General features: G+C 34.5%; 3 protein-coding genes and 1 long non-coding RNA gene across 6 annotated transcripts; 2 read left to right on the top strand and 2 right to left on the bottom strand.

The window, feature by feature from the left end:
* The first annotated feature begins 1,372 nt into the window (after positions 1 to 1,372).
* On the top strand, positions 1,373 to 7,002 carry LOC105764595 (proline-rich receptor-like protein kinase PERK9). Of its 3 annotated transcripts, XM_012583229.2 has the most exons (9): positions 1,373 to 1,656; positions 2,087 to 3,072; positions 3,500 to 3,919; positions 4,004 to 4,090; positions 5,122 to 5,192; positions 5,299 to 5,375; positions 5,490 to 5,637; positions 6,200 to 6,361; positions 6,509 to 7,002. In XM_012583229.2, the coding sequence occupies exons 2-9, from the start codon at positions 2,130 to 2,132 to the stop codon at positions 6,692 to 6,694; spliced, it is 2,094 nt and encodes a 697-aa protein (XP_012438683.1). In that variant the 5' UTR covers positions 1,373 to 1,656; positions 2,087 to 2,129; the 3' UTR covers positions 6,695 to 7,002. The 3 variants fall into 3 exon arrangements, with proteins under 3 accessions (XP_012438683.1, XP_012438682.1, XP_052481330.1); XM_012583228.2 differs by having other exon boundaries at positions 1,373 to 3,072; XM_052625370.1 differs by lacking the exon at positions 3,500 to 3,919 and having other exon boundaries at positions 1,373 to 3,072.
* Positions 7,003 to 7,191: 189 nt separating this feature from the next.
* On the top strand, positions 7,192 to 8,436 carry LOC105764596 (uncharacterized). The gene has a single exon (XM_012583230.2). It carries the CDS (start codon positions 7,827 to 7,829, stop codon positions 8,325 to 8,327), a length of 501 nt encoding a protein of 166 aa, XP_012438684.1. The 5' UTR covers positions 7,192 to 7,826; the 3' UTR covers positions 8,328 to 8,436.
* Positions 8,437 to 16,247: 7,811 nt separating this feature from the next.
* On the bottom strand, positions 16,248 to 18,006 carry LOC105787320 (uncharacterized). The gene is made up of 3 exons (XR_008191861.1): positions 17,944 to 18,006; positions 17,101 to 17,166; positions 16,248 to 16,606 (listed from the first exon to the last, which is right to left on the bottom strand). It is a non-coding gene; the product is annotated as an uncharacterized LOC105787320 (long non-coding RNA).
* A 4,901-nt stretch (positions 18,007 to 22,907) lies between these two features.
* On the bottom strand, positions 22,908 to 24,529 carry LOC128035403 (uncharacterized). Its single transcript, XM_052625004.1, has 2 exons — positions 24,470 to 24,529; positions 22,908 to 23,798 (listed from the first exon to the last, which is right to left on the bottom strand). Exons 1-2 carry the CDS (start codon positions 24,525 to 24,527, stop codon positions 23,476 to 23,478), a joined length of 381 nt encoding a protein of 126 aa, XP_052480964.1. The 5' UTR covers positions 24,528 to 24,529; the 3' UTR covers positions 22,908 to 23,475.
* Between the last annotated feature and the right edge of the window lie 600 nt (positions 24,530 to 25,129).

The following is a 25,129-nucleotide window of genomic DNA, read 5'->3' as shown; positions in this document are numbered from 1 at the left end:
GGATAGTTTTAGCTGAAAATGATTTCGAAAATGGTTTTTCTTTTTCTAACTTCTAGTGTTCATATTTTAAAACATAATTTATAGGACAACGAAAATACTTTTTGAAAATTGAAAAGGGTAACACAGGTTTTCAAAAATAGTCCCTTACATGTTTTCTACATGAAAATATTGGCTTGATTGATAAAAAAATCTTAACTTAATTTTATGTGGAAGTACTAGTACTGGTAAAAGTTATTCACGTATTGTCCTATTTGCCGGTGCTATTTTTTTACAAGGCTGGCAAAGCTCACAAGAAGCTTTTGGAGGCTTGCGGGCTGGTAGTGGAAAAGGTGGCAACGCCAGTATCGTTTGGTCCAGACCACTAGCATAAGTGCAACATTGATGCTGCTGTGTTTATGTCAGCCTGGGCGGCAGTGGTGCGAGACTCGACAGGCTCTTTTTCGATGCAGGTAGACAACGTCGTTATGGAAACATATTGCAAGCGAGTGGTGGATTTGCTGACAAAGAAGCAGGATGATGATTCAGATATCGCGCTCTTAATTTAAGATTGTTATGGAACCAAGTCATCGATTCCAAACCTTCTCCTTCCAATCAGCAGGTAGGCAAGAAAATAAGATGGCTCACAATTTGGGTAGCCTTATTGAGTACTAACTATTTTATGAAATTCTTAGTTGTATTTTGCATATTTTATTTTCCGATATTTATATCTGCAGCAATATTTATTTCATTTTGATATTTTTCGTAATTTATTTGAGTTTCCTTAAAAGAATATAAAATAAAGTCAAATCAAACTGAGTCTAAATTTAATAAAATATTAAAACTTACTCAATCGATTAAATAAAAAAATTAGAAAAATTGTCAGTGGATCTCAATTCAAAATATGAAGTAAAATTGATGTTATTGTATTATATAGGACCCAAATGAAACGCGTTTTAATGTATAAAGTAGTATAAAATATAGTATCTAATAATCGACGAGGCTTGGTCAGAAAAGAACAAAAAAATCCTGATGGAGTGTAAAATAAATAAAATTTTGGAGATTAGTAAATTATTACATCACTGTCAAAGCGAGAGAGACCTGACAAATGAAGGATTACAGACAAGAACAATATTTGAGCTGTAGATCCAGGGGAACTTCATTATTTATTTTAATTAAACTTTGTTTGCTATTTTGTTATTATTACTATTATCATTATTTTTTAAAGTTTTCACATGCCTGTACTGTACTGTAAATCAATTTGGCAAAGCAAGAAAAACAAAAAAGTCCATGGTTTTACGAGAGCTGACAACTAACAACTTACAATTTAGAACTTAGAAAAGGTCTGCGACTGTGCCTCTACGTTTCTAGCAATATTTTCTTTAAAAAAAATAAAAAAGACCCTTTGAATCTTATGCATAATAATATGTTGAATGGTTAAGTTTAATGATGATGAGTTTTGAAGCGTTGTTTCAGCCTAAAGTACGTAGTCTAAAGAGGGAGATGAGAAAGACTTAGGCAACCAACACGACGGTGTCTTGTTCGTCAAAGTTGCTTACGATTTGTGGGAGTGACCCCACAATCCGTGTCCCTTCCCCTGGGTCCTCCTGGGTGAGCTTTGAATCCAAAACATAACACCACCGACATGGGGACCTAACTGTCGAAATAGGAATTAGAAAGGTAAGGGTTTGATGCATTTGCTGGGTGGGATCTGGGTTTTGGTTTTCTAAGTGACTCACTGGTGCTCTGGGTTTAAGTTGAGTTACCTCCAACTGGTGGTGAACTGGCCTGCCGCTGCCATGTTATCAACAGTTGGCCTATCGTAGAGTTGGCTATGGGAAGTTTTCTGTGTTTTGAAGCAAGAGTGGTTTGTTTGGTGAAGTTTGGTGATTGATTGTATAAGCAGCTGGCACTTGAAACTCTAAAAACTTGGGTTTTGTTTTGTTTTTTTTTAATTTTCGTAGAATTTCAATTTGATCAGCTACAAATTAGTGGAGTTATTAGTTTAGATGAATCCTGCATATCTTTGAAGCTTTCATTATAGGAATCTTCTGAAATTTTTATTGTTTAATGAGACTGAGCGAGTATGTTGGCATATGTGAATTTATAGGTATTCTTAGTGTACCATCAATTTGATTTGGTAAATTGAATCGATGGCAACCACATCACCACCTCCACAATCTTCTCCTCCAGCTCCGTCGCCAGCTTCTGCTACCAGTCCACCACCAAGCACTCCTCCTCCGGCTAATGCTATTCCGCCACCCTCTCAATCTCAATCTCCACCTCCGGATGTTTCTACAGCTCCACCTCCACTCACCTTGTCACCACCCTCCCCTGCTGAATCTTCACCTCCACCCCTGCAGGCCTCCCCTCCTCCCCCACCTATTTCACCCACTTCCCCTCCTTCCACTTCCACTTCTCCACCGCCTTCGCCACCACCATCAAGCCCGCCACCTAGTCCTCCACCATCTGCACCCAGGCCATCACCTCCACCTCCACAAACTCCATCACCACCTCCACCAACACCATCTACTCAACCGCCTGTTCCTTCACCACCACCGCCAGCACCGCCGCCGCGATTGCCACCACCTGTTAGTTCACCGCCACCATCATCACAACCTCCCCTTTCAACGCTACCACCATCACGATCTCCACCACCATCACAAACTCCGCCAACAGAACCACCAAATTCCCCTCCTCCGCCATCATCAATATCTCCTGCCCCGACATCTCCCTCTAAGCGTACACCACCCAGTTCTCAACCAACACCTTCACCCTCTAATTCTACTCCAAGCTCATCTCCACCACCATCTATATCAAGATTATCACCTCCTCCTCCTCCTCAAGTTTTGACTCCACCAACTGATAATCGGACTGTAAATGCTCCTGGTCCAAGTGCACCAGAAAGTTCAGACTCAGGTAATGATGGCATTGGTGTAGGAGGTGCAGTTGCTATTGGAGTAGCTGTAGGGATCATTGTGCTTAGCCTTATTGGGCTGGCTGTCTGGTGCTTGAGGAGGCAGAAGAAAACGAAGCTTACTCGAGTTAATGGTGGTTATGTTATGCCATCCCCACTAGGCTCTTCCCCGAGATCAGGTAGGTTTTTCAATCGTTGCAATGTTGTTTCCTTAACGTGTTATTGCTTGCCCTATATACTCGGTTTCTTTGAGCTATGCTTCAACATTTAATTCCATTCTTCCAGAATACGATTTGGACATACCCTTAGTATGAAATCAAATACTGCTTAGTGGTTACCGTGTGAAAAGAAACAAAACATAATACAGCAAATAATAGTTTTGTTGTCATTTTAGCTTAGTGATTGAATGCTTTGAAACCTACTTACGTATAGATACTGGCCACTGACATTGGGATTCTGTCCGGTTTGTACAAATGAGAGAAAAGGTTGATTTGGATCTAGATGCTCATTTAATTTATCCAGTTGCTCTGGGAACTGTGGGTAAATTTTTGGATTTGCATGTTATTGGAGGTAATGTTTTGATCGTTGTTATTAACATGCTTATAGATTCATCCCCTACAAAGACGCATTCTTCTGCTCCTCTTATTGGAAGTAGTTCTGGAAGTGATTTTGTGCATTCACCACCGATGATGCCGGAACCTGGTGGCTTAGGCAATTCAAAGACATGGTTTACATATGAAGAATTAACCATCGCTACCAATGGTTTTTCAGACCAAAATCTTTTGGGTGAAGGTGGATTTGGGGCTGTTTATAAAGGTTGCTTACCAGATGGAAGAGAGGTGGCAGTGAAGCAGCTAAAAATTGGTGGGGGACAGGGTGAACGAGAATTTAAAGCAGAGGTTGCTATTATTAGTCGTATACACCATCGCCATTTGGTTTCACTTGTCGGTTACTGCATCTCTGAGAACCGGAGACTGCTCATATATGATTATGTCCCTAATAATACCCTTTATTTCCATCTTCATAGTAAGCGCCATAAATGATCTTTGAAGAATTGACCCACAGCATTGGACTGCTAATCTCATATGTCTTACTCCTCGCCTTTGACAGGAGAAGGTATGCCAGTTTTGGATTGGGCAACACGTCTTAAAATTGCTGCTGGTGCAGCTCGTGGGATAGCTTATCTCCATGAAGACTGTAAGTATTTCCATCCAGATATCAATGGCCAAGCTTGAGAGTAGTATAACCTGCCAAAATGCTTAAAAAGGGAAAATTTTATTTTCCAGAATTGTGTACTGAGCATTTAGCAATTAATGCCTGTTTTTCTAATAAACTCTATGAAAATTTTGGTGCGGGAATGCATTCTGATATCTTGACATCGTCATGCTGGTTTGGCAGTGTATCAGAATTTACTAGACATGTCGCAACCAAACAGGTTTTTATCACACACAAAAGGGACAGGTTAAACCACCTGGCAGCTATAGGCTTAGGAGCAAATGAGTCTCTCTTTGATAAAAAGTGAGCAATTTAGTCCTTGTACAGTTAATTTTGAAGCAAATAGGTAAACTGTAAGGCTGAGTGTGAAAAAAATGCTGATTTGTTGTGTTTTAAAGTGATGTGAATAAAAGGTGACCAAATTAGTCATTGTCGTGTTTTTGAACAATGCTAAATTTTGGTTTTTCTCATTTTGGAAGTCACTTTGAAACACAAGTTAAAATTTCCTGATGCTCAAGTTTAACACCGATTGCTTCAAAATTAAATGTATAGGGGGCTAAATTGCTCATTTTATAGTGGAAGGACTAATTTGCTCTTCAGCTTTTAATACTGGGACTTGAGGTAGATTAACCAAAATAAGAAAGAACCAAAATAAAAAGAACAAGGAGAAAAGGAAGAATTTCTATTATTCCTCAGCTTATTCCAAGCTAGAAGAAGAATATATGGCAGATTCATCACCACTCTTATTTTTCTTTTATGTAAATGATATATTTTTCTGCTTAGTTTAGAAAAGCATCAATCATCCATCGTTCATTCCATTGCAGTCCATGATGTAACCTTTTATATAGAATTTAGCTTCTTCAAGATTTGCCAAAACATTTCTCATTTCTCCATCTATTCATTGTTTTTCCAAATGAACCTTGTGTCTGTTTCACATTACATATTTTATTGATTTATTAAATTCTCAAGTTTATTATTTATATTGTTTGGATTCTTTGATGATTATATTTCAGGTCATCCTCGTATTATTCATAGGGATATCAAATCGTCAAACATTCTTTTAGATAACAACTTTGAAGCTCAGGTATGGACGCTTCTCTTTTATCTGTGTCATTCCAAACTACATTCAGCTGTTGTTGCCTTAATGAGGCTACGGCCTTCCACTTTCTATTTCCTAATCTACGTTACAGGTTTCGGACTTTGGACTTGCCAAGTTAGCTCTGGATGCAAATACACATGTAACAACACGTGTTATGGGAACTTTTGGGTAGGCTTTTTCTCTGAGGACTCGTAGGTTTCGTTCTACTAGTTAGTAGCCAAAGGTATATGAACTTTCTCATTAACAAAAAATATATCAACCATTCTTATGTTGATCGTTCAGATACATGGCCCCTGAATATGCATCAAGTGGTAAATTGACTGAGAAATCTGATGTATTTTCTTTTGGAGTCGTGCTTTTGGAGCTAATTACTGGACGAAAGCCTGTAGATGCATCTCAACCTCTTGGTGATGAAAGTCTAGTTGAATGGGTAATTTATTGATTTAATCACTCATTATTGTCATGTTCCAATTTCTAAAGTTCATCTTATACACAAGTATTAATCCATAAGAACCCAACTGTATTTTAGCAAAGGTTGATCGTGGTTCAATTTTGTGTTGCGTAATATAGTTGTAGGCCTTTGAAAATGAGGTACCTTTTAATCACTATCTACAGAAAAATATTTCTTTTTCTATCTCTGCCTTTCCTTTTCTTTTATCCTTCTAACCTACTAGCCTAAATGGCAAAAACAAGCTTAGTTGCTGAAAACTCAAAGGGCCAGATATTGCTCATATATTTCTCCCTAGTTAGACTTCCCTTATTGAAACAAAAGTTAATCTTTTCACAGAGAGCTGTGGATGATAAAGGAATGTGTCCACTATTTATCTAGTTGGCGTTTGCTTTTTTATTCTTTTTCTAAATCTAAGTTGATGTATTTAGACATGCATGCGGGTAGCAGACATGAGAACATGGAAAATCTTGAAAGACATCTGAGGATGGAATGCGAAAGAAATAACCGAAACTTTACTCATAAAATCATTTGTATGCTTCAGGCCCGGCCTTTACTGAGTCATGCACTGGATAGTGAGGACTTTGGGTATTTAGCAGATCCAAAGCTTGGTGGAAACTATGTTGAAAGTGAAATGTTTAGGATGATCGAGGCTGCCACAGCTTGTGTGCGGCATTCTGCTGCAAAAAGACCACGGATGGGACAGGTAGTTAAAGTTTGTTACTGAAGAAATGGATAATAAGTAGCATCGTGGTTTTCTTGTTTCCCATATCCTAGTTTGAATATTAGAACTATATGGAATTGGTGACATTGTCACTGTGGCTTCTTTCTTACTTGAGTTAATTTTCCTCAGATTGTGAGAGCTTTTGAAAGTTTGGCCACCTCAGATCTGAGCAATGGAATGAAAGTAGGTGAAAGTGAGGTATTTAACTCAGCACAGCAATCTGAAGAAATCAGATGGTTTCGGAGGATGGCTTTTGGCAGTCAAAATTACAGTACAGATTATTTTAGCGAAAGTAGCATTAGCAGGGGTAGTTGAAGAAGAATATGATCGAGTATTGACCAGGGATGAGGCTGAGCAATTGCAGAGCTGCATGGATGCCAATTTGAATTGGTATGGCTGCTGGAGTTTTGGTTTTCAGTTGCGGGTCTCTGGAATTTTACAGCACCAAGATGTGGAGATAGTTTTAGACCCTCCAATATATTGTAAGGTGTAACTAGGTCCTGTTATAGTTTCCATGAAATATCATTTATGTATATTATTATTTGTTTTTTTGGGTTCTCCCCATTCAGCCATTTAACTGCTATTCTTTTGTGTTCTAAATAGTTGATGCCAATTTTGTTCCAGCCGAAGTTAAAGCTACAATAAAGCTTGAATGCAAATTTGCTAAGTTAACATTGTCAGGAGTTAGGGTCGTGGATTCCCGTTGTCTCTTGTAGAATCCTCTATCTAATAGCAAACAGAACAGAGAAAAAAGAAAGAAAGAAAGAAAGAAAGAAAGAGGAGAGGAGAGGAGATAAGCATGTGAAGTTGTAATTTGATATAATATAAAATATGATATAATATTATAAAAGGGGAACTCAAGCAAGAGACCAAATAGAGCAGCAGTAGCTGCTAGACAAGATCGGGGGTGGGAGCATGAAAGAATTGAACTTCTCTAAAGAATAAAAGGAAATAAAGGAAAGGGAAACATCAAAATGCTTTGTATCAGAAACCAAATAGGGTGCCTTCTTATGAAACAAGATATTAGGACACCGAATCTAATCTGACCTAAGCAATGGCCTGGAACTGATATCACACACAATTCCTTTATTAGAAGCATTAGGCTATATATTATAGTATTCTTAACGTGCAATATATGTGTTGTACAAAGAAAAAAGGAAATTGGGTGGCGGACTCATTTTAGATTGCGGCGCGGGATTTGGTTTATGCTTGTGGTAATGTGCAAGTCATGCGTCATGACTTGAGCAACGCCAATTGCCTCCCTGCCTGCCAAATCCGTTTGTTTTGCCTTGCCTTTGGTAATAACCTAACCTCCCTTCTTCTCCCCTCCAAACAGGAGAAGGAACTGATTCCTTAACAAGACATGATGACATGAGTTGTGAAAGTGCAACCAATTTATTTTCCATGGGCAGCCCTTTTTCTTCCTTGGACAACCATATTGATAGCTATGGAGATGGAAGAGTGCAACATGCTTGCTGCTGATTGTATAGTCATATGCTGCTGTAGCCAATGCCTGATTCTCCAGATCATCATCTTTGTCTTCCTCAAATTTCCTGCCAAACTCATTAAGAAAACCAAACAATATGCCAAGAAGAAACTAATTGGACGGCGAAGAAAGGAAGGGAAGATGAAGGATGGATTATTTCAAGAAGTACAACTAGAAGTAGTTACAAAAAGTTGCATGAGCATGAGTATAGAATTAAGGCAAGCTGGTTTTGGAGATGCCCAATATGGGGTTCAATGTTGTTGTATACAGGAAGCTGAGAAGGTGTTGGAGGAGCTGTCTAGTAGAGGGGAGTTTGCATTTGGAAGCTTTTGGGGCAGATCACTCCACTCTGACACATCCTCCTCACCATCATGTCATCTACCCAACGGAAGATTTGATTTTGTAGAGTGCTATGAGTTAATCGACATGTCATCTTTCATTTCAGCTGCTGCTACCTGCTAGCTCTCTTCATGATTTTATGACATTCAAAATACTGGACAAGTTTGAAAATTTGTTTAGGGGACCGAAATTAAATTGTAATTTTTATGATTGTAAAAACGTAATTTCATTATTTTAATAGCCTATATCTTTATAATTTTTAAAAGATTAAATTAAATTTTTATTATTTTTAGAGACCAAAATATAATTTTAACTTTACTAATTTAAAATTGTAAAGAATGTAAGATTTTTCATGCACCCCTAGTTTCGCCCTAACTGGCCTGCTATTGTTGCTACCCACCAATTTTCCATTATTTTTTAGCTTTGTACTTATTTAAATTAAAAACTTAAAATAGAAAGTAAAATATCTGGAGAGAAAATGGAAATAAGAAAAAAAAAAAAAGAAGACCTCAAATACAATTATCGCATGAAAAACTTAGAACTGCTTGGAATACGATGTAAGTTAGCAATATTGCGAACTTATTTTTCAGGTTTTTATTTTTACAATGGAAACATGAAAATAGGAAATAGAGTTTGGATGAATGTAGGAAATGCAATGCGATTATAATCGTGATATATAACATTCTTAAGAATTCAATAGCAAATTTAAAAATATGACTTGAAGATAGGAAGAAATTTTAAACAGGTTGACAGAATGTTTCTAATTCACAGCATCCAACCATGTCCCACGCTCACATTGTGATTCCAAATTTTTGTTTTCCTTCTTTTTGCAATTGACTAGTTTTGCGTTCTATGTTTAGGATATTACTGTGTCTATTATACCTAATGAACATACTAAATATTTTTTTTAAAAACTTAATATAATTAATGATAACAATATTTAATAGCATCAAATATTTTTTTATAAAAGAATAACATAAAAAAATTCATATAATTTAAAATAATTTTATGCTTATTTTAAAAAGTATAAGGCATAATAACAAATTTAGTTGTGAACGTTGTTTACCCATTTTCTCACTTTAACCGTATTTTTTGAATCATTTTGACCTTCAACTTTCAAATTTTAGTCAAACTGCTTCATTGAACTATTAAAATTTCAATGGCTCTAATGTGGCAACCTACATGATAGTATATTTGTACTTCATTTATGAAGTGGATAATTTGTTGAACTTTTTAAAATTTATCAATTTTTTTATTTCTTTTTTATTAATTTTCTAATATTTATGAAGGGCATGTGGATTATCATGCGAATTGCCATTTTGGTGCAATTAAAATTTTAATAGTTTAGTAAAGTTTTCCGCCTAAATAAATGCAATTTGGCTAAGTTTTGAAAGGTAAAAAAGAATTATGGCCAAAGTGATAAAATAGGTAAACTTTAAGACTTAATTTTTTTAAAATCCTCATCAAAAAGTTATACATGTCAAGCAAAGATTAAGAGAAGAAAGAACCATCCTTATGAAACATTCAACATAATTTCACTATTTATGTCCTTGATGGTTTTGCAATTCAACACCAAAACATTAGCTTTAAAAAACAATTTGCACCGACCTAAAACCATAAACCCTAATTTTGAGATTATGTTTGTTGATGATTAATTTATCATCACAATTTGTTGATAGTGCAATGAATTTGTCAACCCTCCACATCTCCACTACGTTTTTACATAAATTTCTCCTACGATTTGAATATCAAAATCAATAATTGCACCTCTTTTTGCCATTCACTCTTTCCTATTTTCTCAAATTTTTAATAATCACTTTTGATCAAATTACAATTTCTTTAAGAATTTTCACAAATTTCCTTCTTTTTAATTATGGATTTTATCCTCTTCAATTCTTCTTTTAAGTTAGAACATCACTATTCCCTCCATTTATTCCTTGGCTATTTCTATTTTCATTCTCCAAAGGTTTGATAATTAATACATTAGGTGTATTAACTTAAATCATCTGAGTTGGCATTTATTAAAGAAGAATATAAATCATTATTGTAACACCCTATAACCTCAAACCGTCGCCGAAATCGGGTTACAAGGCATTATCATATATCTTGGATAATTTACAAAAAAAAAAATCTTAAATAAATAACAAACATATATAATCATAAATTCATATAAATTCTTACTAATTCACTTCATTCTTTTTTTTTTAAATTTGAATATAACCCCTTTATAACTATTGAACCTTCCCTGCAAATTTCAAATTTCAACCAATGCATTTATATACTCAATTATACCAAAAAACCCTTTATCGAAGTGCACCCAAAATGAACATAACACATAATGTTTCCATTCTAAACTAAACATTTCCAACTCAAGCCATATCACATAGCTTGATCAAACCCAAAAATTCATACCAAAAACTAACTATACATGCCATATTTACATTAATTGCATGAGGTCCAAAAGTATAAAAAATCGTTTTGATAGTGTGATAGCCAATCTCAGACCTTGTCCAAAATCGAGCTAGCTTCCGAATCTATAGAACATAAGAAAATGAATGAAGGAAGCACTAAGCTTAGTAAGTCGTATAATATAGAATTAAAATTTTCCAATTTAATATCTAAGCATTAAAACAATTAAAATCAATTCATTTGTCCACAAAGTCTATTCACATCACCATCCAAGAGTTAGCCATATAGCCAAATATATCATGCCGTCCCTATAATTCATATATTCATAAAACAACAATCCATGTAAATCATGTATTTCATGTAACTTTTAAATCATGTAAATCATATAACATTTATATCAATTCTTTCCTATTCGTATAACCTGCAATTCATCGGTAATAACAAAAATTTATCCGTAACTTATACATATCAACGGTAATTCATCCATATAATTACATAGCTTATCCATACATGTCAATTCATTGTCATTTTCGCTCTTTCGAGCCATGATCGGTAAGCTCATTCCGAGCTGATAAACGGTAAGCTCTATTGAACTGAAACGGTAAGCTTCGTAGAGCTGAAACGGTAAGCTCATACGAGTTGTGGTGAGTCCGCAACAAATGCAGGAGCTCAACCAAAAGGTAACCCTAGTGACAAGTCACTCGTATCCGACAATTTTCTAAAGTTCAAATGGGCTTAGTATTATCCAATTTCATCAATTAAGCAATGAAAAATCAATAACTCAATTTCTCAATTCATATGTGTATATATATATATATCTAATATTATTAAGTACATGCATTTAAATACTCAAAATTTCATATTCAATGCCTATTATCATGCCAAATCTATATAACGTATATAGTATTTGTAACATTTCATTTGCATTCATGTAAACAGTAATATAATAGTATACCGGTAATTTAAAATTTAAGTATATTATTCATTCAACTTACATACATTTATTTTTGGACAATTACAAATATTTAATAATTCAATTCTAGCTACACGAACTTACCTCGTATTTGCTAAATACTTTCGTCTACCCGTCTAACTTTTGTTTCCCCCGATCAAGTTCCGGTATTTGTTTATCTTGATCTATATAAATTCAAATTTAACTCATTTATTCACCAACTCAATCAATTCAATTCATATAAATATATTTTAGCATTTGTACAAAATAGCCTTCATATTTTCACATTTTGACACTTTAGTTCCTAATTCACAAATACACAAAATATACGAAATTTCTTTATACGTATTCTTAGCGAATAATATATATCTTCTAATCAGCCCATATTTTCATTTATTTCACATTTCTAACATAATATTTCTATTTTTTAAACTCCCTAAAGCTCATTTTGTCAAAATTTACTTTATAAAACTTGTATATATTTCAATACCCATCAATAATCTAGCATAATACTTCAAAATATACTAGTATTCGACAATGACATATTTCAAAATCATCAAAATTTTCAGAAATTGAGGTGCGGGCTAGCTAGAATACAAAACAACGATCTCAAAAACGTAAAAATTATTAAAAACGGAATAAAAACCATACCCTAATTGAAAATCTAAGCTTGGCCGAATATAAAAGCCATGACTTTGGCTTTCTAAACTTTAAAATCGTGCAGAAGGAAAAATGACTGCCACTTTCTGTTTTGTTTTTACTTTAAATCGATGTTAATAACCATTTTACCAAATTAACCTAAATGAAATAAAAGCATAATTCACATGTTTTAAGGTCATTTATGACCAGCACCACTATCATTGGTCTAATAACATAATAAGGACCTCTCATTCAACTTATCAGCAAATAATTACTCTTAACTTATAGCATGCTACTTTTACAATTTACACGATTAAGTCCTTTTTATCAAATTAAGTATTTAAACGGTAAAATTTCTTAATGAAATTTTTATATTATAATTCCATCATGCTGTAAAACTTATTAAAATAATATAATAAATATTTTTACTCGGTTAAGTGGTCCCGAAACCACTGTTCCGATCAGACTCAAAAACGAGTTATTACAATTATGGTCCAATGTTGGTGTAGTAAGCTCTCCTTCATCTCCATTGATTGTTCCACTTAATATTGTTTTTTGATTGCTACCTCCATTTGGATTCTCGACATTTGCCTTTAGTTTATGCATGCTTGATCATGCTCAATACCATGATCCCTTTCTTTATTGTCATGTTCCACATGTGAGCTCTTCAAATCTAGTTAATTAAATGACCCACATGTTTTGTTTTATTGTCTCTACTATTTGTCTTTCCTAATTTTTTTTTTTTTATGATTAACAAAATCACTTTATTCAGTGCCTGATTATACTTGAAATGCGAATTGTTAGAATAATTTTTCAAACAAAAATAGTTAAATCCAAACACTATTACAATTGAGTATTAGAAATCTCTTCGAAACAACTTAATCCAATAGTTTAACTATCATATTCGTTTTACTCTAATTGTAATATTCTAGGAATGATTCCTCCATTTGGTCGAAATACTCGACAATTCGCACTTTTATGTCTTTTTGTTTTCATTCCATGTCAATAGGGGCAGAGCCAAGGGGGGTTGGCAGGGGCCCCGACCCCCCTAAAATGAAAATTTTTACATTTAGTCTTTTTATAATTTTAAAAATTTTAAATTAGTATATGAAAAAATTGTACTTTGGCCCCTCAAGAATGAGAAAAAACTGATTTAATATTTTAAAAATTATAAAGATATAGGCTATTAAAATAGTGAAATTTCACTTTTGCTATCATAAAAATATACAACTTTATTTCAACTCCCCTCAAAAAATTTTCTGACTCCACCCCTACATGTCAAGCAAATATTAAGAGAAGAAAAAACCATCATCATGAAACATTCAACTTTATTTACCATTTACATCAATAATGTTGAATGAAAAACTCATGATTTCACAATCCAACACCAAAAGATTAGTTATGAAGAAATTATTCATAGACCTTAAACTTTGGTTTTAAGATCATGTTCATTAATGATTAACGCATCATTACCATTTGCTAATCTAATTAGTTTGTGGACCTTCAAATGCCTTTTCTAGTTGTGCACAAAAATTTTTTTATTAGAACTTAGGTATCATCCATGTATGTTTTATGGTCTATAGAGGTTAATAATTTCGGGGTTTGTAATTATCCTTGTAGCGAATTAAAATTTTACGGGCGTTAGTCAAAGCGATTATTAAAAATTTGAAAACAGAGACTCGATTTTGTTTAAAAAAAGAGGAATCGCCACCGATCCTTTTTTTAGGTGTGATCGGACACCTATTAAATTCTCTTTTTTAAAGAAAAATTATTTTTAAAGAAAAATTATTTTTAAAATTTATTTACAAAGAGTTGATTTTAGGTCTACGTCAAAATCCAGAGAAAATTAAGGTTTGAGAGTCGATTACGCAGAAGAAAGGTATTAGCACCCTCATGACGCCCAAAATTGGTATCTCGTTAAGCGCGTGTTGTCTTAAATTTCAAAAAATACGAATTCAATTTGATATTTAATCATGATCCGATTTTAAAAAACGAGAATTTTGATAAATTAAATATTATCGTATTATATACATTTTAAAAATTAAATTTCTATAATTTACTAATAACCACAAAATAAACATTTTATTTTAAAATGCAAGAATTTTTAATTTCTCGATTTTTAAAAGAGCTTCAGATTTAATACAAACCAATGATATTCACCCAACATAGCGATGAAATCTAGAGTTTTGGTGTCAAATCGATTTGTTACCTTATGTATTAAAAATTATTTAAAGAAAAGAAATTGTAAATGAAATATTTCTAAGAACTACTTTAAAATGCTAATTTAATTAAAATGAGACAATAGTTAAATACATAGATAAAATAAAATAAAATAAAAAGATCAAGAGTTTACCAAAAGCCCAAAGTTATGGGCTTGATCCAATAAACTACACGATTCGGGCTTTTTTTTCTTTTTTCTTCTTTTCTTTTTTTTCTCTTGTTGTCTTTGAGCTCTTGGGCTCTTGGCCCGCTTCTTTGGCTGTCTTGGGTCATTGCCATTGGGTCCGGTTGGTTTGGTTATACGGGTCGGGTCAGACCCATTTTTTATTTTTATTTTTTTCCTTTTTTTTTCTTTTTTGTTTGGGTCGCACAAACTGGGCCACCACTGCTGGCTTTGGCTGTTGTTGGATTGGATTGCTGGACTTGTTGGATCTGGGCTTACTGCTGGAGCCTGCTGGGATTGTTGGAGTGTGGGCCTGCTGTTAGACGGTGGTACGGGTCGGGTCAGGTCATTGGTGCGGGTCGGGTCAGATTGGATCCAGCTAATCCGTTTTATTTTTATATTTTTTTATTTCTCACGGTGGTACGGGTCGGGTCAGGTCATTGGTGCGGGTCGGGTCAGATTGGATCCAGCTAATCCGTTTTATTTTTATATTTTTTTATTTCTCTTTCTCTTTTCCTCTCTTTTTCTTTTTTTTTTCCTCTTCTCCTCTAACCCTAGCCTTTTCTTCTACCCCGGTCGCCGCCAATTCCTCTACCGACGATTTAGCTGCCGCCAGCGTTTCCCTCTTGAAGATAAGTGTTATTTTATCTATTTTATTTTTGGTTATTGCTGTTGTTTTGGATTTCGGTTTAGTTACTGCCTTTTTGGTTGTCGGATTTAATTTATGTTTCTTTGATTTTCAGCGATGGGGTGATAGGGGTTCGGTTGGTGGTTTTCAGCAAGTGGCAAGGGGTGCAAGGGAGAGGACCGAGAGTCAGTGGTGATGGGGGTGCGAGGGAGAGTCGAGAGTCGGTGGTGTGGGGTGCGAAAGAGAGAAAGCCTAGAGTCAATGGTGGTGGGGTGCGGTGGTTCGGGGAAATGGCCGTGGTGATGTGGCAAAAACCTAGCTTTTTCTTCCCCCATTTTTTTGTTCTTTTTGTTGTTTTTCCTTTTTTTTTTCTTTTGTTTGGACTCTGTCCATTTTTGAAAGGAGAACCAGCCTTTATTATGTTGATTTGTTTTCAGGGAGCAGTTGGAGAGCCATCATGCCTAGGCCAGCCGCCGAAAAAAACGAAGGGTAGGTGCGCGAAATGCGCCTGGTGGCTAGGGATTTTATGCCAGAAGGACCAGATTGTAGAGGATGCAAAACTTCTAGGGTAAAAATGTAATTTGGAAAATTTTAGGGGACAATGTAAATAGTAAAAAGTTGGTGTCAAAATGTAAATAGGAAAAGTTAGGGGGTCAAAATGTAATTTTAAGAAAAGTTAGGGTCTAAAATATAAATAATAAAAAGTTGAGAGGTCAAAATGTAAATTTGAAGTTTTTGTTTTTTTTTCTGATTTTTTCTATTATCCTATTATTATTAATATATCATAACAAAACAAAAAAACAAAAACACTAATGGACTAAAGCCCAAACAAGTCCAAAATTAAACCCAATTATCCAATCACAACGGGTCCAATTATTAGGCCCATATGAGATAGGCACAAACCCTAAATCCCTTGATCCAAAAACTTCGAGCTCAAATTACCCAAACTCGTAATTTGGAAAAATTAAAACACGAAATCTGAACCGAACAAAATTCAGTGATTACAATCCCTTTTAACAATACCTTCTTTAAAGTTTGAGTTTGATTCTCCTTAAAAATATAACGTGCTTTAACATTGTACCCAATACTTGTTGTAATCAGCCCAATTTGCCCGGGCCCGATATCCAATCCATTTACAAAATAAACAAACCCACGAGCCCAATTCTAAAAAAAACTAATGGCCCAAACATTATGGCCCAACACCCTAAAATTTCAGAAAACCCTAGCTCCCCTTAACACCTCCAGCGCCACATGCCAGGGCCATGTGCGCCGCACGTCACGTCCCATCACCTGCCCTCCGCTACATGCTTCGCCTGACACCACAAACCTGCAAACAACATGAAAAAGACATAGAAGTTGTAACACCCCCTAACCCCAAACCGTCGCCAGAACTGGGTTACGAGGCATTACCGGACATATCAAACAATTTATAAATAAATCAAAATAAATAACCAACATATTAAAATAATTCATAAATTGTTATAAATTTGTACTAATTGATTTCATTCATTTTTTTTATTTTTTATTTATAAAATTTTCGGCAGCATTTCGACTTATTTTTACATTAAACCCCCTGCAAAATTTCAAACATAACCAACCTAATTTCAAGATTTCAACCAATGCATTTATATACTTAATCCTACTTGACATATAGACATAACAACTTAAGTAAATAAAATCCAATTATCATTTCTAATTAACACATAAAACTAACTAAGCCATTTCAACTTGATACCAATGCTATAAAAATAACTTATACCATTTTTCTAATATACTCATCAAAACACATAATATCTTACTTTACAACAAAACTATATAACATGCCAAAATAACTATTATAAATCCTATGTACATGCCACTTTCTCTTAAAGGAAGAAAACATCACCAAAATATTTATGTCGGAGTCGGGATTGTCCTGGATGCTGAACCGAGACTCTAACCATTTTTCAACCTGCGCACGGAAACAACCGTACGCTGAGTATTTTATACTCAGTGGTATTACTATAAATTAAACTATTTAATAATAATAAAATTTCAAATATTGACCATAGTCTTTAAAAATCACTTTAAACTAAATATAAATATTCATATATCATTCCATAAATCTTAAATTTACATATTTAAATATTTACATACTAAATCAATTCATAATTTATATCATACATTCTTTCTCATATTTTTCAATAATGTCAAATCAACTAATCTCATTTTCAAATTTCCATCTCAATTATTTACCCTATTAACAAGGCTCGGACTCACAGACATCGCTGGATTCCACCCAAACACACCAAAATATCCAACCTAAACACACCCGGAATAATTTAAATCCTCCATAACACACCAGTATATCATATCCTCTCAAACACACCAATAAGGCATTTAATGCCTCTTCGGATAAACCGAAGCATATAATAACATAGTCATCTTCTCGGCCGAACTACAAATCTCCTCATCACATCACAAATCCTATGGCATGCCATTTGTATCCAATCTAGTCCGATAAGTTAATAGGGTATTATTTTACTTTTCCAATTTCGAATTCATTTCCACAACAATTTCAAATATTCAATCAATACAAAACATCTATTATTTCAATTCACATATAATTCAATATTCACACATATTCTTACTTAATTTCAAATGTTAATACTTACCTTCCTTTAAATGTCTCATGAATACAATTTCAATATAGCATTTATTAAATAGATTAAGTTATAGTAATACAAACCCAGAATACGCGTTTACTCCTCAACGATCTTTTCTTTTCCTTTAGATGCCGATGCCTCGCTTTTCCTTGTTAGCTACTTAAAGTAATAATTATTTTCACTATTAATTACAATCATTAAAAATAATAATAATTATATTAACAATAATAATAATAATAATAATAATTATATTAACAATAATAATAATAATAAAATTCTTATTCAATTCCTACTTATTCCCAATTTAATTCTAACTAAGCTTACTTATTTTTCTAACTTAATTCACACTCTATTTCTATTCAAATTTCTTCTAAACTCAAATTTATCTACTAATTTTTCAGCATTTTCACTAATTTCGAATTTTCCTCAATTTAATCCCTAAAATTCAAAACTTATAGTCTAGTTCACAATTTAATCCTTTTATCAACTCTAACTAGAAACTCTATCAAATAAACCCTCAATTTAACAACTTGTTCAAAATGAATCATGTTCAAAAACCTATGAAACCTCCACTTAACTTCAACAAAATTTTGTTTTAAAGCTTTTAAAATATCAAAATGAAGAGGAAATGGCTAAATTTAGCTTACCAATTAACTTGAAGCTTTAAATCCTTAGTTTTCCCTTTTATTTTTCTTTCCCCTTATCTTCCCCTGTTTTCGTCTCTTTCCCTGCTTCTTTTCTAGCTATTCTGTTTCTTTTCTTTCTTTGTTTCTTTCTTTCTTTTACTTTATATCTTTTATTTTAACTAATAATATTAATAATAATATATTAAAAAATCTTTTACTTATTAATTAAGCACATATTTATTTTTATTACAAGTGTACCCATGTAATTATTACTATTACACATGTCTTCAATATTTACCATACATTTGTCATCTTTTTTTATTATTTTATTTTACTTTATTTTTATTTTTACTTATATAATATAATACAATATAATACAATATAATATAATATAATATATATAAAACATAAAAATCTAAGATTTTTATCACTTTTACCGTCCCATTTCTTATTAATGGCTTAATTGCCATTTTAATCCTTTTTATTTTTTTATTAATCTATAATTCAACTTTTACCCCTAGATCAATTTAGTCCTTTTTTCTTAATTTCTCTTAATTAAACTAAATTCACCCAATTAATACCTAATTAAACACACAACTAGTCTAATAAATATTTCTAATAATTATTTTCGAACTCAATTTACTAAGACGGAGGCCCGATAATGTACTTTTTCGGTGCTTGTGAATTTTGGGTCATTACATTTCTCCCCCCTTAATAAATTTCGTCCTCGAAATTTACCTGAGAAGAGATGAGGATATTGTGCTCTCATCGTCTCTTCTGGTTCCCAAGTCGCTTCTTCCACACTATGGCTTCTCCATAAGACTTTTACTAAAGGAACCCGTTTATTTCTTAATTCTTTCACTTCTCGTGCTAATATCTGAACCGGCTCTTCTTCATAAGTTAAATCAAATCGAATTTCAATGTCTTCAGTGGGAATAACATGAGAAGGATCTGATCTATATCTCCGAAGCATCGAAACATGAAAAACATCATGAATCCTTTGTAATTTCGGAGGTAAAGCCAATCGATAGGCAACCGGTCCGATTCTTTCCACAATTTCATACGGCCCAATAAAACGTGGACTCAATGTTCCCTTCCGACCAAATCTCAAAATTTTCTTCCATGGCGATAATTTGAGGAATACTTTATCACTAACGGAATATTCAATATCTCGTCGTTTCAGATCTGCGTAAGATTTCTGTCTGTCGAACGCGGCTTTCAGTCTATATTTAATCTTTTAACTGCTTCTCTGTCTCTTGAATCAATTCCGCCCAATCACTTTTCTTTCATTCAATTCTGTCCAACATATCGGTGATCGAGACCTTCGACCATATAGTGCTTCATACGGAGCCATCTGAATACTAGATTGGAAACTATTATTATAAACAAATTCTGCTAATGGCAAATATCGTTCCCAACCAGACACAAAGTCGATAATACAAGCTCTCAACATATCTTCCAAAATTTGAATTACCCGCTCGGACTGTCCGTCAGTTTGCGGATGAAATGCAGTGCTAAAATTAAGCCGTGTACCCAACGACTCATGTAATCGCCTCCAAAATCTCGATGTAAACGAGGATCTCGATGCGAAATTATTGATATCGAATACCATGTAATCTAACAATTTCCGGATATAAACTTGGCAAGCTTCGTAATGATCAATCGCCTCGATCGCTATAAAGTGAGCGACTTTGTGAGTCGATCAACAATTACCCATATGGCATTCTTTTTACTTGCGACAACGGTAATCCTCAGTAACAAAGTCCATAGTAATACAATCCCATTTCCACTGGGGATACTAATAGGTTGAAGTAAACACGCTTGCACCGATGTTCTGCTTTTACCGACAAGTCGCATTTACCAACATACTCGACTACATCTTTCTTCATCCACGCCACCAATACAGTTCTCGTGGTCACGATACATCTTCGTTCCACACAGGTGCAAAGTAAAATACTATTATGTGCTTCTCAAGAATCAACTCTTTAATCTCGTAAGTAGTGGAACACAAATTCGATTCAAATCTCAAACAATCATGCTCGTCAATACTAAAATTTTCCACTGTACCAAGCTGTACCATTTCTCTTCTCTTCATCAACTTTTCATCCTCTAGTTGTGCTGCTCTGATTTGATCAAACATTACCGATTTGACTCTTAACTCAACTAACAAACTTCCATCATCATTAATACTAAGCCGAGCAAACATTGCCCGTAATTTAACCGCTGCTTTCCTACTCAATGCATCTGCTACCACATTTGCCTTTCCTGAATGATAATCTATAACACAATCATAATCTTTTAGAAGTTCTATCCATCGTCTCTATCTTAGGTTCAACTCCTTTTGCGACAGAAGGTATTTGAGACTTTTATGATCGGTATATATGTAACATTTTTCACCATAAAGATAATGCCTCCAAATCTTCAATGCGAAAATTACAGCAGCTAACTCCAAATCGTGTGTCGGGTAGTTACGTTCATGTGGCTTCAACTGTCGAGATGCATAAGCTATTACTTTTCCATTTTGCATCAATACACAACCCAAACCATTCAGAGAAGCATCACTGTACACTATGAAATCTTTCCCCGATTCTGGTAAAGTTAAAACCGGTGCCTCTGTTAACATTTGTTTCAATGTCTCAAAACTTCTCTGACACCGATCATCCCAGATAAAAGGAACATTCTTCTGTAGTAACTTGGTCATTGGCAAAGCTATCTTCGAAAATCCATTTACAAATCTCCTGTAATACCCAGCCAAACCAAGAAAACTACGTACCTCAGATACATTCTTTGGTGCCTTCCATTCAACAATAGCTTCAATCTTCTTCGGATCAACTCTGATTTCATCTGCCGATACTACATGTCCCAAAAATACCACATCTGATAACCAGAATTCACATTTGCTGAGCTTTCCATACAACTGTTTTTCACGCAGAATCTGTAACACGGTTTTGAGATGCTGATCATGTTCTACTTCAGTCTTCGAATAAACCAATATGTCATCAATGAAAACCACCACGAACTGATCTAAATACGGCTGAAAAATACGGTTCATCAAATCCATGAAAGCAGCTGGAGCATTAGTCAACCCGAACGGCATCACCAAAAATTCATAATGACCATATCGAGTACAAAATGCAGTCTTCGGAACATCACTTTCTTTTACTTTCAGCTGATAATACCCAGATCTCAAGTCAATCTTTGAAAATACCGAAGCTCCTTTTAGCTGATCGAATAAATCGTCTATACGAGGCAACGGGTACCGGTTCTTGATTGTCACTTTGTTCAACTGTCGATAATCAATACAAAGCCGCATTGATCCATCTTTCTTTTTAACAAATAACACTGGAGCTCCCCAAGGTGAAATGCTCGGTCTAATAAATCCACGATCTAGTAAGTCCTGTAACTGCACCTTCAACTCTTTTAATTCAGTGGGCGACATTCGGTATGGAGGTATAGAGATTGGTGCTGTACCTGGGTACACTTCTATAGCAAATTCAACCTCTCTGTCAGGTGGTACGCCCGGTAGTTCTTCAGGGAATACATCTGGAAACTCACATACAGTTCTAATCTGACTACACTGACTACCAATCGAATCAGAATTAATAACATAAGCTAGATATGTTGTACAACCCTGTCGCAGCAATTTACTAGCCTTGATTGCTGAAATAATACGTGTCGTGCCACTGGTACGAATGCCATTCACTTCAAGTCTGTCTCCATCCTCTGTCTGAATACTAAACCTCTTTTTGTAGCAATCCAAAATCACCCCGTATTCGGATAACCAATCCATACCCAATATTATATCAAAATCACCGAAAGGCATAATCAACAAGTCAACAGAAAACGTTTTACCATGTATCATCAACGGGCATCTCCGGCATACTCTATCTACAGACACAATTTGTCCCAAAGGGCTAGACACTTCTATTAAAACTCTAGACATTTCAGATTTTAACTTTCCCAATTCAACCAGTTTTGAATTTATATAAGAGTGTGAAGATCCGGGATCAATTAAAGCATAAACAGTTCGAATATAGTAAGAATATACATTACTACATCATGGGCGTCGCCTTCTTCCGTGTTCGACAACATAAGCTCAAGGTACTTTCGCTTCAGATTGTTGAGTAGCTATATCACTGCTCCTCCTAATACTTCCTCCCCTTGAAAGTGAACTACCTCTACCTGACCCTCTGCCTCTAGCAGAGAATCTTGATCTACGAGATCTGCAGTAAAGCACCTTCATTTTTTTGACAATCCCGGATGAAATGATCTGTAGACCCGCATCGAAAACATCGTCGAGTTATCCTCCAACATTCGCCCAAATGCTTCTTTCCACAGTGTTCACAGTCGGGGATATCAATATTTCGTGAAGGTCCTTTTACACTACCTAGAGAAAGCAAAAGTCTGTTTGCCTCGATTTTTATCTCCTCGATCTGATCTGAAACTTGACTTCCAACTGTCTCTGAATTCTCGGGATCTTTTCGGTAAAGGACTTGAAATAGTAATGCCAGCTCGTTTCCCAGTCGATCTAGCTATCTCAGGCTTTTTATCCAAACCCAACACCTGCTCAACCATCTTCGCTCTCTCTACTAAATCTACAAATTCTGTAATTCGATGTGACACCAGCTGTACCCTGATCTCATCTCTCAAACCTCGAAGAAACCTTTTACAACTATCAGCCTCTGTCGGTATAAACTCAGAAGCATATCGGCTGAGTCTGGAAAATTCACGTTCATAATCTACAACAGACAGGTTACCTTGTTTCAACATCAAAAACTCCTGCCTCTTATCTTCAATATACAGCTCCCCAACATATTTCTTCTGAAATTCTTTTTGAAATAAATCCCATGTCACCTGTTCTGTAGGTAGATGTCGTATTACAGATTCCCACCACAAATAGGCTTCTCCTTGCAGTAGAGAAACAGCACAGATCAAGCTCTCTCGGGGGGTACATTCTAATTGCTGCAGAACTCGTTTAGTTGATTCCATCTAATTTTCTGCAGTGGATGGATCAATTCCCTTCAAACCCAAAAATTCAGTAGCACCGTATTTTCGTAATTCTTTGATTGGGGCCCGTCTAGTAGTAGGAGTAGATGTCGTAGTAGGTACAGTTCCCGCTACTCGTTGCAAAGCATCGGCTATAATTCTCAGTAAATGGGAGTCATCTCTGTCTCTAACATTTTCCCGTTCTATATTAGGTTGGTTACCTAATGGATTTACACTCGGTGTAGCTGATTCTGTTTCATCCAATTCTCTATCTCTGATATACATTTCTTGATCTACATCTTCCATGTGTTCATTCGACATTTTAACTATAAAACAAAACAAATAATTATATCAGCATCCAAAAATCCCGACTCAGTTTGACTCGATTGTGGCATGTACATCTAAACTCAATCCTGAGCCCGATTTAGTCCGAGAATCGACTAAACCCGATAGCTCTGATACCACAAAATGTAACACCCCCTAACCCCAAACCGTCGCCGGAACAGGGTTACGAGGCATTACCGGACATATCAAACAATTTATAAATAAATCGAAATAAATAACCAACATATTAAAATAATTCATAAATTGTTATAAATTTGTACTAATTGATTTCATTCATTTTTTTTATTTTTTATTTATAAAATTTTCGACAGCATTTCGACTTATTTTTACATTAAACCCCCTGCAAAATTTCAAACATAACCAACCTAATTTCAGTATTTCAACCAATGCATTTATATACTTAATCCTACTTGACATATAGACATAACAACTTAAGTAAATAAAATCCAATTATCATTTCTAATTAACACATAAAACTAACTAAGCCATTTCAACTTGATACCAATGCTATAAAAATAACTTATACCATTTTTCTAATATACTCATCAAAACACATAATATCTTACTTTACAACAAAACTATATAACATGCCAAAATAACTATTATAAATCCTATGTACATGCCACTTTCTCTTAAAGGAAGAAAACATCACCAAAATATTTATGTCGGAGTCGGGATTGTCCTGGATGCTGAACCGAGACTCTAACCATTTTTCAACTGCGCACGGAAACAACCGTACGCTGAGTATTTTATACTCAGTGGTATTACTATAAATTAAACTATTTAATAATAATAAAATTTCAAATATTGACCATAGTCTTTAAAAATCACTTTAAACTAAATATAAATATTCATATATCATTCCATAAATCTTAAATTTATATATTTAAATATTTACATACTAAATCAATTCATAATTTATATCATACATTCTTTCTCATATTTTTCAATAATGTCAAATCAACTAATCTCATTTTCAAATTTCCATCTCAATTATTTACCCTATTAACAAGGCTCGGACTCTGACAGATACGCGGATTCCACCCAAACACACCAAAATATCCAACCTAAACACACCCGGAATAATTTAAATCCTCCATAACACACCAGTATATCATATCCTCTCAAACACACCAATAAGGCATTTAATGCCTCTTCGGATAAACCGAAGCATATAATAACATAGTCATCTTCTCGGCCGAACTACAAATCTCCTCATCACATCACAAATCCTATGGCATGCCATTTGTATCCAATCTAGTCCGATAAGTTAATAGGGTATTATTTTACTTTTCCAATTTCGAATTCATTT

The sequence above is a fragment of the Gossypium raimondii genome, chromosome 12, assembly GCF_025698545.1.
Source record: "Gossypium raimondii isolate GPD5lz chromosome 12, ASM2569854v1, whole genome shotgun sequence".
Classification (NCBI taxonomy): Eukaryota; Viridiplantae; Streptophyta; class Magnoliopsida; order Malvales; family Malvaceae; genus Gossypium; species Gossypium raimondii.
Note: the sequence above shows the minus strand (reverse complement) of the source record. Positions and strands in the feature narration are given on the sequence as shown.

Coding starts and splice junctions, on each gene's coding strand:
- LOC105764595 (XM_012583229.2), top strand. CDS start 2,130: ATGGCAACCACATCACCACCTCCACAATCTTCTCCTCCAGCTCCGTCG. Junction 3,920..4,003: donor CCTTTATTTCCATCTTCATA/GTAAGCGCCATA, acceptor CGCCTTTGACAG/GAGAAGGTATGCCAGTTTTG. Junction 5,193..5,298: donor ATAACAACTTTGAAGCTCAG/GTATGGACGCTT, acceptor TCTACGTTACAG/GTTTCGGACTTTGGACTTGC.
- LOC105764596 (XM_012583230.2), top strand. CDS start 7,827: ATGGAGATGGAAGAGTGCAACATGCTTGCTGCTGATTGTATAGTCATA.
- LOC128035403 (XM_052625004.1), bottom strand. CDS start 24,527: ATGGTTAGAGTCTCGGTTCAGCATCCAGGACAATCCCGACTCCGACAT. Junction 23,799..24,469: donor ACTCCGACATAAATATTTTG/GTGATGTTTTCT, acceptor TTTGTTTTATAG/TTAAAATGTCGAATGAACAC.